At 44.9% G+C, this 15,323-nt stretch overlaps 2 protein-coding genes across 2 annotated transcripts in view; both read right to left on the minus strand.

Moving 5' to 3' along the window:
• Positions 1-1,176: 1,176 nt before the first annotated feature.
• LOC114550127 (flocculation protein FLO11) lies at positions 1,177-13,741 on the minus strand. Its single transcript, XM_028570689.1, has 4 exons — positions 13,051-13,741; positions 11,223-11,712; positions 8,249-9,037; positions 1,177-5,960 (listed from the first exon to the last, which is right to left on the minus strand). Exons 1-4 carry the CDS (start codon positions 13,589-13,591, stop codon positions 3,362-3,364), a joined length of 4,419 nt encoding a protein of 1,472 aa, XP_028426490.1. The 5' UTR covers positions 13,592-13,741; the 3' UTR covers positions 1,177-3,361.
• plekhg2 (pleckstrin homology domain containing, family G (with RhoGef domain) member 2) overlaps positions 13,720-15,323 on the minus strand; it is a 52,845-nt gene continuing 51,241 nt past the window's right edge. The window contains exon 17 of the mRNA XM_028574036.1: positions 13,720-15,023. Within this exon, the coding sequence (XP_028429837.1) occupies positions 13,743-15,023 (1,281 nt within the window). The 3' untranslated portion in view covers positions 13,720-13,742. The remainder of the gene's footprint in view (positions 15,024-15,323) is intronic.

The following is a 15,323-nucleotide window of genomic DNA, read 5'->3' on the forward strand; positions in this document are numbered from 1 at the left end:
ATACTGTATCTGAAGTCTCTTTTATATAGACCTTAGTGGTCCCCTAATACTGTATCTGAAGTGTCTTTCCCGAAATTCAGCCTTGGTGCAGAATTACAACCACTAGAGCCAGTCCCACTGGGGGACCATAGGCTGGCTTGGGGAATGCATGTTAATGTTAAAACCCTCATAAAGTTAAATTGTCATGCCATGGGACCTTTAACAAAAGACAGTTTACAGAAAACAATCAAATTAATATATTACATAATATATTATACACTCTAACTTTATTTTCGTCACAGCTCTGTTAGCTGCAGTTAGGCACACGAGAGCTGAATAAATAAAAAGCAGACTTTGTTTTGATTTTGCACCACATACTTTTATTATCCGTACATCTCACTGACTCTATGATGGCTACTGAACGAAGACGTAATATTTCCCTTTTTACCAGTTCCCCAAAAACATTATGGTCTCTCCAGTTTGTCACCAGCGCCCTGCAGAAACCACACACTGTCTTCTTTCTGTCTTTCTTTATATTTGGCCCCCATGTTTTTTGACATTTTACAGCCTTTCTTTAGATTTTTGAAGAGCATTGTATGTAAGCGTTTGGTCTTCTATGCTAATTTCGAGGTCCAAGCCAGACCTATCTTCAAAAGCCGGATGCATTATAAGACCAACCACTTCAGACTGCGTTAATATAGGACCCACGCAACTTCTAGGCAAGACACCGCCCTTCAATAGCATTCACACGCTACTATTGGCCAGGCGTCCATGCTTACGCAAGGTAACAGAACCTGATTTGTTCAGGTCCTATTCCCTGACCAGTCGGCTATCCTAACCTTAATTACTCCAGGTCAATGCCTAGCCTTCTGCACACTGCCTGCGTGGCGTGAGCGTGGTGTTTCTGTTGCATGGCGTTTCCTATGTCTTTGCACACCAGAAACGTGTCTGACGCGGCGCTGCTGCTGCTAGCCTTGTCTGTACACATGTATGTTTCCCATAAACATAAATACATTCTGATCTGATTACAGCAAAGACAACGTTGGCAGTATTGACGGCAAAATAGGCTACAGAATATTTTGTTCCGTATAGACAGGTGCAATATTAGAAAATCCATAATTATTTATTTTTTTAAATGACATTTATATGCATTTATGTCAAAACCTTGAGACTTTCAAACATCAAAATGTCATTTATTAATATGTATTTGTGTCAAAATGACATATAAACATCTTTTCCTATTCTATTTCACCTAGAAACGCTTCCAACACACTTGCGTCTTGAGTTAGCCACAGACTGTTAATGTTGATAGCTAAAGTTAGCTAAATTAGCACAGTCGTAGATCTACAGCCTCTTTTAAGTTCAAACGTGACGTTACCCTATAAATCCAGTCTTGTGCCATCTGACAAGCAAAAACTCCAATGTGTATGTCTGCTCGCGCAAGGAAAAGTTCAAGACAGTTCAACTGTTGCAGCAGGTGTGTGTGCGATAATCACGAACTCGACAATTTTATCGGATTGTGCCAGACTGCCTGCGTGACAATCGCTCCCCGTCTGAAAAGACCTTAAGAAGAGACCTCTCAGGCGGTCTGGGACAGAGCTGCTTTCTGTCCCTAGAGTCTGAACTAAACACGGAGAAGCAGCGTTCAGTTTTTATACTCCACATATGTGGAATTAACTCCCAGAAAACTGCAGGTCTGCTGCAACTCTCAGTTCTTTTAAATCAAAGGTGAAGATGATTCTTTTTGATACTGCCTTTCTTTAAGTAATTGTTCAGTTATTACACTATACTGTAAGTTTTAGTCCTGTTTTTCATACCTGTCATATCTATTTTAACTGTTTTTATATTCTCTTTAACACATTTTTTAACTGCTCTTTTAAGTTTTATGTAAAGCACTTGCTGACATGTGCTATATACAAATAAAGCTGCCTTGCCTTGCCTAATTGGCAAACATAAATTGAACACTGTAAGCCTTTTGCATTAATCATCAACTGTTAACGAAAGAGTCCATACGTCACCTTTGTGTTGATTTAAAGCAAAACCTTTCATCCTATTCTGTATTTTCCACCTAATGACATTCTTTTACAACTTTTGAAAAACAAGTGGAGTTCTCTGAAGGGCACTGACAACACAAGAGAGGGTAAAGTCAATGAACCAACTACGTACATCAATATGGGAACAGACACAGCATTCAAAACACACAGATATTGGCCTGGTCTGAAGTTAAAGGAGAATTTACCAGACGCGTCATTTTCAGATACACACATGCACAAACGCTCACACATACACACACTTTGAAGCATGCACCCAAAAGCTCAGGACACTGTGCAAAATACCGACATTACTTTAAGGATAATAAGTGCCAAAGAGAATAAGACTAACCTCATAAATAAACAATAAAATAAAAAGAATTATAAAATGGTTAAAAAGACAGATTATTAATAACCACAGTTATCACCAACCTTAAACACTGGCCTCAGATAGCCTGACATGTTTGTTCAACAGAATATAAAAGAAAAAACAGCAAACAAACATACCAAAATAATAATAATACAATAAGTAACTATGATTGCATACAGCACTGGTCGGACACTTGACTTTCAACGGGTCTGTGTTTGCAGTATTAGCAAAAAACATAATGTAATCCAGCTCAATAAATGCTAAGATAAAAGTTACTAATTTAAGCGTGTATTACAAAAGTTTGTCAAATTAATTGTTCCTCAAAAACGTCAGCGGATCCACAGAAAGAGTCCAGAGACGTTCAGAAAGTGAACTCAGCGCTGAACAGACTTCAGATCAGATGTGTTATCAGAGTCTTAGACTGGCGCATTCACGAATTTATCACATCCATCGGTGGGTGATTTATTTACATTGATTGCAACGTATTTCTTTACTTTTTACAATATTAGGATCTTTAAAGCAATTCCATTGGCATCCAATTCAAAGTCATTAGCCCAGATCTAAAAATACAAGCCATATGCAGGTTTAATGTCCATTCTTGAAAGGTCATCTGTTCAATGCAAGGATACAAAGCTTTCCCAAAAGTTACCAAGATTCAAAGTTTAGTCAGCATTACATACAACCCCAAATGCATCCCATCACGCTGTGGGGAATCAGTGTTGAATAGGGTTGACAACATTCATTACGTCCCTCAGATGTGGACTTTGTCCCAAGTTGAAGTCCCCCATGCTTTGCCATTTGATAAAGGTAATTTTCAGCATGGAGGACTTGTGGAGTTACAGGGGTTTATGGCTCACGACAAGCCAGCGAACATATCTGGACGCCTGGGCCAACTGAAACCAGCAGTTACACAACAACTTCCATTACTTTTACTTTTGGCCCTTCTTGTTTTGTACGGCCATGAAAGAAAGACTTCTCTCTTTCATAGCCTGTTGCAGCTCTGAGGAAGAGGGGAAGGAAGGTGTGAAAGTCCATTGATGCTTACTCGCCTCGTCATCTGCCCCTGTCCCGGTCCTCTGGCTTCGGCTCCACCCTGCAGGGTTTGGGTCAGGCTAACTTGGGCGGTGCTGAAGGAGGTTATTCGGCCACTTCCAGCAATTTGGAGGTTAACCGTGGTGGCATAACTGGTCTTCTGGTTTCCCTGTTTGGTAGGAGATGAATGGGCGAATGGTAGTTGGGGTGAGGTCAAGGGCAAGGGGGAAGAGATTGAAGGTAGAGGAGGCGTTGTGGATTGGAAGTTGTGGTGTTGGTAGCATGCAGGTGGAGGGGATGTCATGCCCGAGGAAGAGAGAACCATGCATGAGGAAGAGAGGTTTTGTACACAGGAGGGCCGGGCAACGTAGGCGCAGATCAGCTGGCTACGACAGCTACCCTCTTCTAGCTCTGGGTCTCCCCATTCTGTTAGTCTGTCTGATGGAACAGGAGAGGAGAGGAGGGTGTGGGAGAGCGAGGAGAGAGGAACAGGAGGGGAGGTGATGATAGTGGAAGTGGCACTTGAATCAAGGCTATCAGTTCCATTATATTTGTTTGAAAGCTCTCGTACGTCTGGCCAGGGCACGCTGGTGAAATGCTGCCCACCAAGGGTGCCCTTCCCTGGGGTAAGCCGGCCAGGTGACAGTGGGGATTGAAGCCCAGCTCGAGGGCTAAGGCAGGATGGTGAGCTGCCATATGAGGACCACCCACTCCTTGGACTGGTTGGACAGGACTCCTGCTGGTCAAAGGACCCTTGGCCACTACCACTGAAACCAAGGGACCTGCGGCTGCTGTCTGCCCAAGAGCGGCGCAGTCCACTAGGGTTGCTCCGGGCTGGGCTAGGGGATCTGTCTGCCAGGTTGGAGGAGAAAGACCTACGGAGGGTTTGGGAGGTTGCAGGAGGACAGGTTGCGGAAGGGGAAGATGCTCTGGAACTACGCAAAGAAGAAATGGAAGTGGGGAAAGAGGCATTCTCCAGTGTTGGTGAGCCTAATGAGGAAGAAAAGGAAAGAGCGGGAGAGGCGGAAGCATATCGAGGGTTTCTGGGTTGAGGTGCTGCAACATTATTTGTCCAAGCATTCACTGACACGCCAATAGGAGGCGGGGAGAGGATCCGAGGGCTTAGACACGACGAAGACAGCCCAAATGCTGAACTTGCTGAAGAGGTCCTTGGTAGCTCCAAAGTGAGCCCGAGTGGATTATGGGAACTGGCACCTCCTACCCGTGTACTCCGGGGGTGGGGAGGTTTGTTCGCCATCGGGGAGGAGTAATTATGTTGAGGAGGTGGGGAGCAGAGTTGAGGGAATGAGGCAAGGGTTGGAGAGGGAGATGGGGACTGAACTCGTGAGCTGGGTTCGGATGCAGAAAAAGGCCGAGCTACACGATTGTGTGACCCCGACCAGAGAGGATCAGGGGTTTGTTGCATTGCTGTGGTGTTAGTGCTACCGTTAGCTAGCGGTGCCTTCTGTGGACTTCCGGACGAAAATCCATTACTCATGGCACGGTAAAAGCTACAGCTACTGGTATTACTCACACTGCTATTCGCTGCGTTTATGCCACCGCTATTATTGTTGTTGTTGTTTGCGTTCTGTGACGAGTCCGTTTTGGAGTGAAGGAATGAGGGACGAGGGGAAGGAGAAGAAGGCTGATGATTGGTCAGAGTCATGGACGGAGAGGGGGAGCGTTGGGAAAGAGAGGGAGGAGGTGACTGCATGGGAGATGGAGAAGGGCAAGAGGACCAGAGAGAGGACGTCAGACCCCTTGGATGTTGGTACCCATCTTTAGCACACCCCAGCTGGGCATACGCAGGCGTGCTCGAGCCCTGCTGACTCGGAGGGAGTTTAGGTGAAGGGGAGCGCCGTTGTAGATGGGAGGAGGGTAAGGTTGATGTGGAGGAAGGGCTTTGGTTTGCTGTGTTTATGGGTGGGGCTTGTTGCAGGGCATTGTTCTTTCTCGCCATACTCTGACTGATGGACTGGCTAATACAGGAGGCAGCTAAGGATCTGGTGAATGCAGAGGAAGAAGCAATGGGGGAGGTACAGGGGGGAGATCGCAGAGAAGAGGAAGATGGTGTAGGGGAGGAAGGAGGACCTGCTCGTATGGATGATGACCTCCCAGAGGAAGAGGACGAGGGAGTGAAAGGAGAGGAGGGTGCAGAAGGGGAGGCAGGGCGAGCTCGCAGCGAGGAACCCCTGCCAAAAGAGGGAGTAGGAGAGAAACAAGGAAGAGTCCCGGAGACGGTGTTTAGGGAGGCATCTTCAGCAGATACAGGGGTCGGTGATGATGCTGAAATAACCCTGAAGGGTGAGGAGCAGGGAGGTGTGGAAGGGAGAGCTCCAACAGGGGAGGGGGAGCGGTGCCTGAGGCTGGGTCTAAAGGCTGAGGTCTGATCTGTGTTCTGGCCAGGGGTGGCAATGGCCGGGTAAGGTCTCTCCACCAGGTTGGATGTCTCCAAGGAGGGTCTGGAAGATGGGCGGCTGCCTGATGGGCGGCTGGAAAATGGCAGGCTGGTTGGGGATTGTGAGTCCTGCTGCCCTGGTTCCCTGCAACTGACAGAGAAAAACAGATTAAGAACCAACCTGCCAATGTCTGAAATATGCATACAGCTGATGCAATAGCTGTCAAAATGGCTTACTGATAACCAGATTTAATAATATAATAATAATAATAATAATAATAATAATAATAATAATAATAATAATAAACTTTTTTATGTTTTGCACCTTTACATTACATTACATTACACTTTTATCCAAAGCGACTTACAATTGATATATATATATATATATATATCAGAGGTCGCACGCCTCTGGAGCAACTAGGGCTTAAGTGTCAGGCTCAGGGACACATTGGTTAATGTATTACAGTGGGAATTGAACCCAGATGTCCCACGCCAAAGGCATGTGTCCTATCCACTGTGCCATCACCACCCCTTCATACATACATATTTGAGTGTAGCTCAAAGTGCTTTACAATAAAGTGGAGAGACCACAAAACAAACATTACAGAAATAAAATCAGTTATCAATTAATCACATGACCAACAAACAACAGAGGGTGCAAAACAAATCTTGTAAACTATGACAATAAAGCAAAAAAGTGACAATTAGTTAAAAGAAGTACAATTTTTAATTGTCGTTCAAAAGATGAATGTGCACATTAGACTTCTGACTTTTGCTGCCTGCCAGCCTACAGTTTGTCTGTTAGTTTTTTGACATGCTGTCTTTATCTCATATGTTTTGTTTGTTACTAATTGTTATGCATTGTACTTGTCTGAATATTGATCTGTATATTGGAAACACAAAAAAGTCCAAGGTGCTCAGGAAGTTCAATCAGATGTTTGAAGGTGACGGTTTGTTATTTTCCAGGACAAAGTTACAAGGTCAGAAAAACTTAAAACAACTGCAGCTTAATACAAAAAAAAAATCTGATTTCTGCTTGGGACTAATGGAGACTCAAAAGGTCATTGGTCAAGGTTAGTTGGCATCTGCAATATGATAGCAAAAAAAAAAAAAGAATATCAACCACAGCCGCTCTAAGTTTCTGTTGTTTGTTTTTTCTACCTGCTAATTTTCCGTTAGCTTTGCAAAACCCTGAACTTGTTTTACAGACAGTTGCCGCGATGCAGCTGAAGGCAAATTCCTTACCGGCAAAAACAAGCCAATATGGCGTTCCACTTTAATTACTACACTTGGCAACAATTTGCAATCGCTTTAGAAGAGCCCTTAGGCCCATTCTTTGAACAACACTATTCATGACTTGACCTTTTGGTTTGTTTTATCCGAAAAGTAATTGAATACCATTCTTATTAAATTGTCACACAGTTTTGACAGGAGCCTACGGGGCAAAACAACGGGCCAAAACTCAGCTGTTTATTTTAAACTGTAAAACATGTGTGGGCTGGGGTTAATCTTTCGTCAGGACAGGGTTGCTTTTAAGGGTTATGCGGAGGTCTGGGTGCACCCAGTGCATCGCGACGCAAAGCCCGACGCATGTGTCTTTGCTATTTTAAGACCGTCCAGACATCTGTGTGCCCATGGGTGTGCTGGTCTTACAGGGAGGTGTGGTCAGGTATATTCTGGGTGTGCTGGTCTTACAGGGAGGTGTGTTCAGGTGCATTCTGGGCGTGCTGGTCTTACAGGGAGGTGTGTTCAGGTGCATTCTGGGCATGCTGGTCTTACAGGGAGGTGTGTTCAGGTGCATAATTGGGTGTGCTGGTCTTACAGCGAGGTGTGTTCAGGTGCATTCTGGGAGTATTGCTATCTTGAGGCAGCAGGAAGTGATCGCACCATTGACCAACAAAAACCTGGTCTAAAGTCAATAACGCAGCATTTCATTGTTATTTTAACAGCAAACTAGTAAAATGCGCGTAGGCTTGTGCTTAGCGCGCGCACACTATGCTTGTTACACACACAGGGACACACACTATGCTTGTTACACACACAGGGACACACACTATGCTTGTTTCACACACAGGGACACACAATATGCTTGGTACACACATGCAGAAGATTACAAATAAAAATATTACGGTGCAAATCCTCCATCATAACAGCAATGCTCCAAGGTCCAAACGCGCCTGGCTTTTAAAAGGAATGGGAGATGATCTCTGATTGGTTGATTGCATGTCACGCCCAAAACACACCTATGAATTAATGAAGACACTAAGTACAACACTTTAGAACCATGCACCCGGCGCACGGACCCTATTTTCCGACACTTAACTAGCAAAAGTGGATTTGGACACGCCCTAAACGCACCTGTGCCATGCGCTTCATGCTGTATGCATAGATTGTTTGAAATAGGGCCCATTGTGTTTTAATCTGCCACGGACATACCTGGAGTTAGACAGAGCCCGTTTACCCATAGCAGTGGGTAGGTTCTGCGGCTTCTGGCTGGTGAATGTTGGTAGACAGTCGGCAGACTGCACCGAAGGAACACGTGGTCGGGTAGGATTTGATTCAGAGTTTTGAACCGATGAGCATGGACTTGGTGCTCTTGCTTTGTGATCGTCTGGGGTTGCAACCAGTTCTCCTGAGGACCTGAAATAAGGGGTCTCTTCCGTAAAGACCACAGCTGAACCTTGAAGAATCATCCTGGTTTGTGAGGAAGAATCATACTTTGTCTCATTTAGTTTCATCTGAATGCTTGGGGGCTCATCTTTCTGTGGCCCACCGGAGGATCCCAGGGCAGTGGCGCCTCCCTCCGCTAGGTAAAGTGATTCCCTCTGGGATTGATCTCCGCCCAGTCCTGGCTTTGTAGTAGATTTGTGGTACTCTGTTGGAGCCTGACTCTGTGTAGTCGCTACCATCAGAACTATCTCTCCCGGGGATGCCTCTCCATCCATGGGTCCTGGACAAACCAAGCAAACACTCCCATCCTTGTTGTCAGTGTGTCCTGTGGACATTTTGTATTCTGGTGCTTGTTTATCTTGTATACATTGAGCAGCTGCTATATCCTGCTCATATTTGTCCTGCTCATCTCCATATTTGGAAATTTCCCACTGTGGTATGCTGTGAGCAGAGATATTTGGCTCAAAGTGTGCTGGCTGAGTAATCATGTTTATAGATGTTGATTCTTCTCTGACTAAATAAACAGGGCCACTCAGGTCACTCAGCTCCTCCGACCTGCAGACAACCAGGAGAAGCAATGTCTTAAGAACAGAAGTCAAGATCAAAAGAGGCAATGGGTAAGATTCCTACTGGGAAATTAAACAAAATCACAAGAAACATGAAGGCTAATAATCAATGATAATGGTATGAAATGCTGAAATCAGTACAATTGTATCTTATAGAAAGATGTAACAATTTTAAAAGAGGTATGTTTGGTGGTGCATTTGCTCAGTAATAGGTCTATCACCCTATCACACTCAGCTTGTCCCACCTCAGTTTCAAGTATATTTTTATCAACCATATTAAACCAAATTAACTCCCATGTTTCCTTCAAATTGGTTGGCTATTTGCTGCAGGAACATAATTTCAATTAAAGCTGCGAGCAGCGATGGACGGGCCCTCGCGCCTTGGCGCGCGTCGGGGTTACTGGCGGACTCCGCTCCTTGCGCCCGTGCATTTGCGCGGCACTCAGACGCCGCAAATTGTCACACAAGACTCTACGTCATACGGTTCATTAGCTGTGAAAAGGGGCGTGGCTAATGCATAGGGGGCGGGTCAAACCATCACCAATGAAGAAGGAAGTCTCTGTTGAGTTCAATGATACCTCACACAAGACTCTACCTTAGATGGGTCAGCATTTATTAAAGGGGGCGTGGCTTCAACATAGCGGGCAGGTCAAACCATCACCAATGAAGAAAGAAGTCTATGCTGAGTTCAATGATACCTCACACAAGGGTATACCTTAAAAAGTTCAAATTTTATGAAAGGAGGCGGGGCTTACGCATAGGGGGCGGGTCAAACCATGACCAATTAAAAACGAATTCTCTGCTGAATTCAATGACACCTCACACAAGTCTCTACCTTAAACGGTTCAAATGTTATGAAAGGGGGCGTGGCCTGAGTAGGTGGGCGTGGTCATATTATAGGGGGCAGCTCAGTATCACATGTAGACCACACATTCTAAGTTTCATGTAAATCCGATGATGTTTGTTATATAAAGCGCATTTTTCTGTGGCCGGGGGGGGGGCGCGCTATGACCAAAAGTCAATTTTGGCCTGTTGGTGTCCTCAGGCCTGGACCCTTGTCCATTGTGAGAAATTTCGGGCAGATACGACAACGTACACTCAAGTTACAACAACTTCTTTGTTCATCGCTAAACACTCAAAATGGCCGCCACGCCACGCCCACACCGTCTGACGAAAAGTTTTTCTTTTAATAACTTTTCATCGTTAAGGTGTTGGGATGGTACAGACCAAGTTTGAAGTCCATTGAATGAAATGTCTAGAAGGAGTTCGTTAAAGTATAGCACCTTGACTTTTAGGCCTACTTCATGTTGCCACTAGGGGGTGCTATGACTTTAAGTAAATATCGGCCTTGATTTGTCCTCAGGGTTGGACTCTTATAAATCCTGAAAAGTTTCGAGGTAATCGGACAATGTACACTCGAGTTACACCCACTTCCTGTTTTGGCGGCGAAACGCACAAAATGGCCGCCCTGCCACAGCCACGCCCTATGACGAAACGTTTTTCTTTTAACAACTTTTCATCTTTAACGTCTTAAGATGGCACCGACCGAGTTTGAAGTTGATCGGATGAAATCTCTAGGAGGAGTTCGTTAAAGTACGATATATAGTCTACGTTAAACGCACTGCAGGGGCTCAATTTTTGTAACTTTCTAGGGGGCGCTAGCGAGCCATTGTTGTGCGCCTCTTCGCGAAACCCTTAAAATACGTAAATTTTCACCAGACTTGATGCGTCCGTTAATTTTTGTGAGTTTGTGAATATGTTAAGGCCCTCAAAAAGCCAATTCATTTGACGGGAAAAAGAATAGAAACAAACAAACAAACAATTATTCCTTCAGTTTCAATAGGGCCTTCGCCGCTGTCGGCGCTCGGGCCCTAATTAGGGCAGCTTGGGTGGGACAACACAACTGGTGTGAAAATGCACTTTCAAACATACCTCTTGCTAAATCTTTTAATCCTTTGAAAGATTCAATATTTGTTTAAGGCCCTAACCCTTACCTTTTGTTTAACAAATGTAAACAAGAAATGTCACAGCTCTGCAAATGTTCACCTTTATACGAGCATTGAATATAAGTCAGTACTTTTGAAAAATGTATTTGCACATATGCATTAGTTACAGTTGTCAAAAGGTCATGGCACCTTTACGAGCCACTACACTTAGCATAATTTATCACTCACCCCTCCCTTTTCTCCCTCTCTTCCGTTTTTGAATGGACCTCCCGCTTAGAGCAGTAGTCCCTGAACTCGGTGACTCTACAATCCGAGTTCATGGCTGAGGTCAACTGGGTGTTACTGGAAGAGAAACACAAACTGGAGCTAGGCTCTTCAGGGTGTGTTCTGAGGTGATGCCCTAATGCTGTAGAAGCCATGGACGTGTCAGTAGAGGTGTACCCGGGGTTGAAGTTGTTTGCCTGAGCCTGACTGGATGATGGATCTATTCTCGAAGTTGGTAGACTTTCCCCAGGCCTGGTGGAAGTCTGGTTGTTGTCACCTGATATACAGCCCACAATGGAGTCTCTTTCCTTAGTCAAAGCAGAGATGAAGTCTCTGGGCCTGGAGAGGGTGAAACCATTTGTCTGGTTTGTACAGGCCGGGGTCAGCTGCTCCTTGACAAACACATGTCCAAACAGCAGAGGCTCAACGGGTGCCAGCACTTCCTCCTGAAAATCTAGAGGAGAACAACAAACAACAAAACATAAATCTAAGTAGTGAATGAAAATGAACCATAAAGTAATGGAGTTATTGATCCAACAGCGAGGAATTATCCTCAGAGCCAAACTACTGAACTAAGAAACCCTAGGCATTGTACCGTAGAAGAAGTTAAAGTAAATAGGACTTGCCGGCTTGCCAAGTGGAAAAAAAACACACTTGTTGAAGTGCTGCGAGTCAACCTCCTATAACTTGGCTACAGCCAGACAAAATATAGCATGGCAACTGCAGATGCAGGAGACCCATCGACAGAACTTTAACCCCCTCCTATTTCACTGAAGTCGCCGGTGTGGAAGTATTTTTCAATGTTCGCGCCAAAAAAGCCACAGTTTACAAGCTCTGCTATGTGTGTGTGTACCATATTCCTCTACTGGCAGCACGACTAACATTGCAGCTGTATTCTCAGTAATGTGACAATCTGAATCTGCAAGCAACACGTTTGCTTATAAATCACTAAAATAGAAGTGACAGCACTGTTTGACTGTGGTTTCTAACATGATGTCATTGTGCCAACCATTCACCCTTAGCCTTTACAACAGAGCTGCTTCACTACACTTGTTAGATCATGTTTCATTACAGAGTTCTCTGTTGATCTGTGTCTGTCGCTGTGTGCTCGTGGTGGAAGATGAATGTAAACCGAGAGAAGCGTGTCGGAAATGCAATGCGCTGTGACGGAGGTCCCCTTCAAGGCCAGGCTGATGTTGGAAGTCCCTCTAGTGGACAGAACGTGTAACAACAACCACATGCTTATGGTAGCATTGACGATGCATAAGCCTGAGTAGTGTAGTACATATTAATAAGAGGATGCATTTTAGCATTAAATCTTTGAATATTCGAATAATGGCATAGCAACCTGTGATTTAAAAATAAATAAATGTAAAACTCGCACCGAACCGTGACCTTAGAATTGAAAACTTAATTGAATTGAGAATTTGGAGAATCGTGACACCCCTATTAGTAAGTAAGTAAAGTTTATTTCTAGAGCACATTTAAACACAGTTTAAGCGGACCAAAGAGCTGTACAAAAAAAAAACACAAAGGTGCTGTATAAAAGAACATTGAAATGTAAAAAGAAAAGTAGAAAGAAAATACAAAAAGAACATCCCAACGACAACAAGCAGCAATTTACAAATACAGAATCATAGATAATGATGATAACAGAACAGAGATTAGTGTGTTAAAAAAGGCCAGGGAGTAAAAATGTGAAATTCAGCCTAGATTAATAAACAGAAATGAAGGGATGACATCTTACATCTAAATGATGCCCACAGTCGTGGAGCGTGAAAGGCAAACTTACCATTTGTCAGGCTTCCTGCTCTCTTTATCATCCTCTTCTCCTGGATGGTTTGGTCCTCCCGGCTCATGGTTTGGGTCTGGTATTGGCTATAAGTCTTGGTTTGGTTCTGGGTTTTAGTTTGGATCTGCGATTGCTGCCCTGTTTGTGTTATAGTTTGGCTCTGAACTTTGGTCTCGGGGTGAGTTTTGGTTCCATATTTGGACTTGGAGTGGGTATGTGATTGATTGACTTCCATGTGGTATTGTCTTTGCTGCTGGTACCTAGTTGGGGTCTGTAATTGCGTCAGAGTTTGAACCTGTGTCCGGCTTTCAGTTTGGGTCTGACTTGAGTGTCCAGACAGTCTACTGTAGTCCCATGTTTGGTTCCATACAGCGCTGGCCCGTTTCTGATGCAGTGGGACCTTCATGGTGCTGGCTTTGGCACTGTACATCCGGGCCAATGTTTGGACCTTGCTCAGAATACGCTCTGAGTTTTCCATCAGCATTGGGTCCACTGCAGGGGTAGCCTCAAATAACCCTATGCCGGCTACATCCGATCCCATGCCCTCAAACAAGTCCCGGTTAGCGGTGACAATCCTGGAGTGGCGGGACCATCGACCAACTTTTATCTGACTGGGAAGACCCTCAAGGTTCCCACTGGCCCTGGCTAGGTCTCTGTGTTTGGTTCTAGTCCAAGTGGAATCAGTTTTGGTCTCAGTTTTTTTTACATTGTTCTGTAGGTGGCAGAGGTGTAGGAGGTTCCTTATGGTTTCCGTTTGGTTCTGCTGGGTTAGGGTGATGCCTATTCATAACAGCTTGATTTCCATCACTGGTTTTGATTGTTTCATCTCCGCACTTGGACTGTTGTGTAACAGATGGTCCTTCTCCTTGCGTTGCATTTCCACCGTTCTCCTCAGAAGCCACAACTCTTGTCTTCACCTCTTGCTTTTCCTCCAATACTTCTTTGCAGACTTTTCCATTCATGTCCTGTATCTCAGCTTCTTGTCCAACAGGCCTGTTTGGGTTTAACTCTAGATCCAGGCCCACGTTGTTTGGGGTCTCTTTGTCCTGCATCACGCTAGAGTTTGGTGAGGTTGGGTCCTCTACTTCAAAATCCAAGGAGCTGATTGGTTCATCTGCCCGTCCATCATTCTCTGCATCTGCTGAGAGTAGAGTAGGGGAAGAGATGGGACCAGTGGGGGAATAGGGATCTGTTTCTTGATCAGTCTCAGCTTCAGTTGTTTCATAATTGGATTGTCCACTCTCTGGCCCCCCCTGGGGTCCACTCACATCAAAGCGGGATACCGACTCTTTCACCAAGCCAGATGGGATTTGTGAGAAACTGTTTCTCCTTCTCGATGCCAATCCTTCTCCCCGTTCACCTTCCTCCTCTGCCTCGTTCTCTTCGGCCTCGGCTGCTGCCTCATAGTAACTCCTTATCTTTTCGATGATCTTTTTGTCACGCTTGGTGAGGTGGGAGCCTCTCGTGGGTGGCTGGCATCTCGGGATGGTGGAGGGATGAGGGAGTTCTGGATTTGGGGAGGAAGGGGTGGCCTCAGGTTTCACCTCTTCCCTTTGTGAAAGACAACTGCTGCTGTTCTCTCTTTCTTCCTCCACTGAGATTGAGGGACAGAGATCTGATGTTGCGCCAGGGTTGATGCTCTCTCCTTCTCCTTCATCCCCTGTTTTCTCCTCTTCTTTCTCTTTTTCTACCACTTCTTCTTGTGACCCTCCATCTTCCTCCACACCCTTTTCCACTTCACTTGTTGCATCTGGAAGTACTTGGACTTCGTTTTCAAGATTTTTTTCCTCTCCAGAGGCGCCAGTCTGGCCTTGAAGCTTGCTGTCCTTCTCCAACTCTGCTCTTTCCTGCTCCTGCTGCATTGTGGGTATTTGTTGTGGATTGGAGGGGCAGGAGACTGGCGGCAGTGGGCAGGTGAAGTTGGTCTGGTTAGATGGAGGAAGACCCTCTTCAGGCTCATCCAGGGTCTGCTCCTGAAAGAAAAGTAAGATAACAGTGTTTAGAAAATTACTCTATTCTATTATAAACTCTAGTAAGTCGAAATTCATCTTTGATTTCATTAGCTCAGTCAGCTAGCCAGCACCAGAAGAAGAAAATACAAAATACAGTAAATGGGATTTGTTTGTTAGACCAAAGATGTTGGTCAATCTGTTCGGTCTGTCCGTCTTGATAATTCCTGGCCAATTCATGGTGCCCATGGATGGATCCTAATGGTTTTGGTGTCCCCCCCTAAACTTTCCAGAAGTACTATTATCAGGTACATAACTGATGTG

This window comes from Perca flavescens, chromosome 3 (genome assembly GCF_004354835.1).
Source record: "Perca flavescens isolate YP-PL-M2 chromosome 3, PFLA_1.0, whole genome shotgun sequence".
NCBI lineage: Eukaryota > Metazoa > Chordata > Actinopteri > Perciformes > Percidae > Perca > Perca flavescens.

Bases quoted from the DNA above. Each gene is read 5' to 3' on its own strand.
- LOC114550127 (XM_028570689.1), bottom strand. From the start codon at position 13,591: ATGGGATCGGATGTAGCCGGCATAGGGTTATTTGAGGCTACCCCTGCA. The intron at 11,713-13,050 runs GTAAGTTTGCCT...GTTCTCCTCTAG, and splicing joins AGCAGGAAGCCTGACAAATG to ATTTTCAGGAGGAAGTGCTG. The intron at 5,961-8,248 runs GTATGTCCGTGG...TTTCTCTGTCAG, and splicing joins CGGGCTCTGTCTAACTCCAG to TTGCAGGGAACCAGGGCAGC.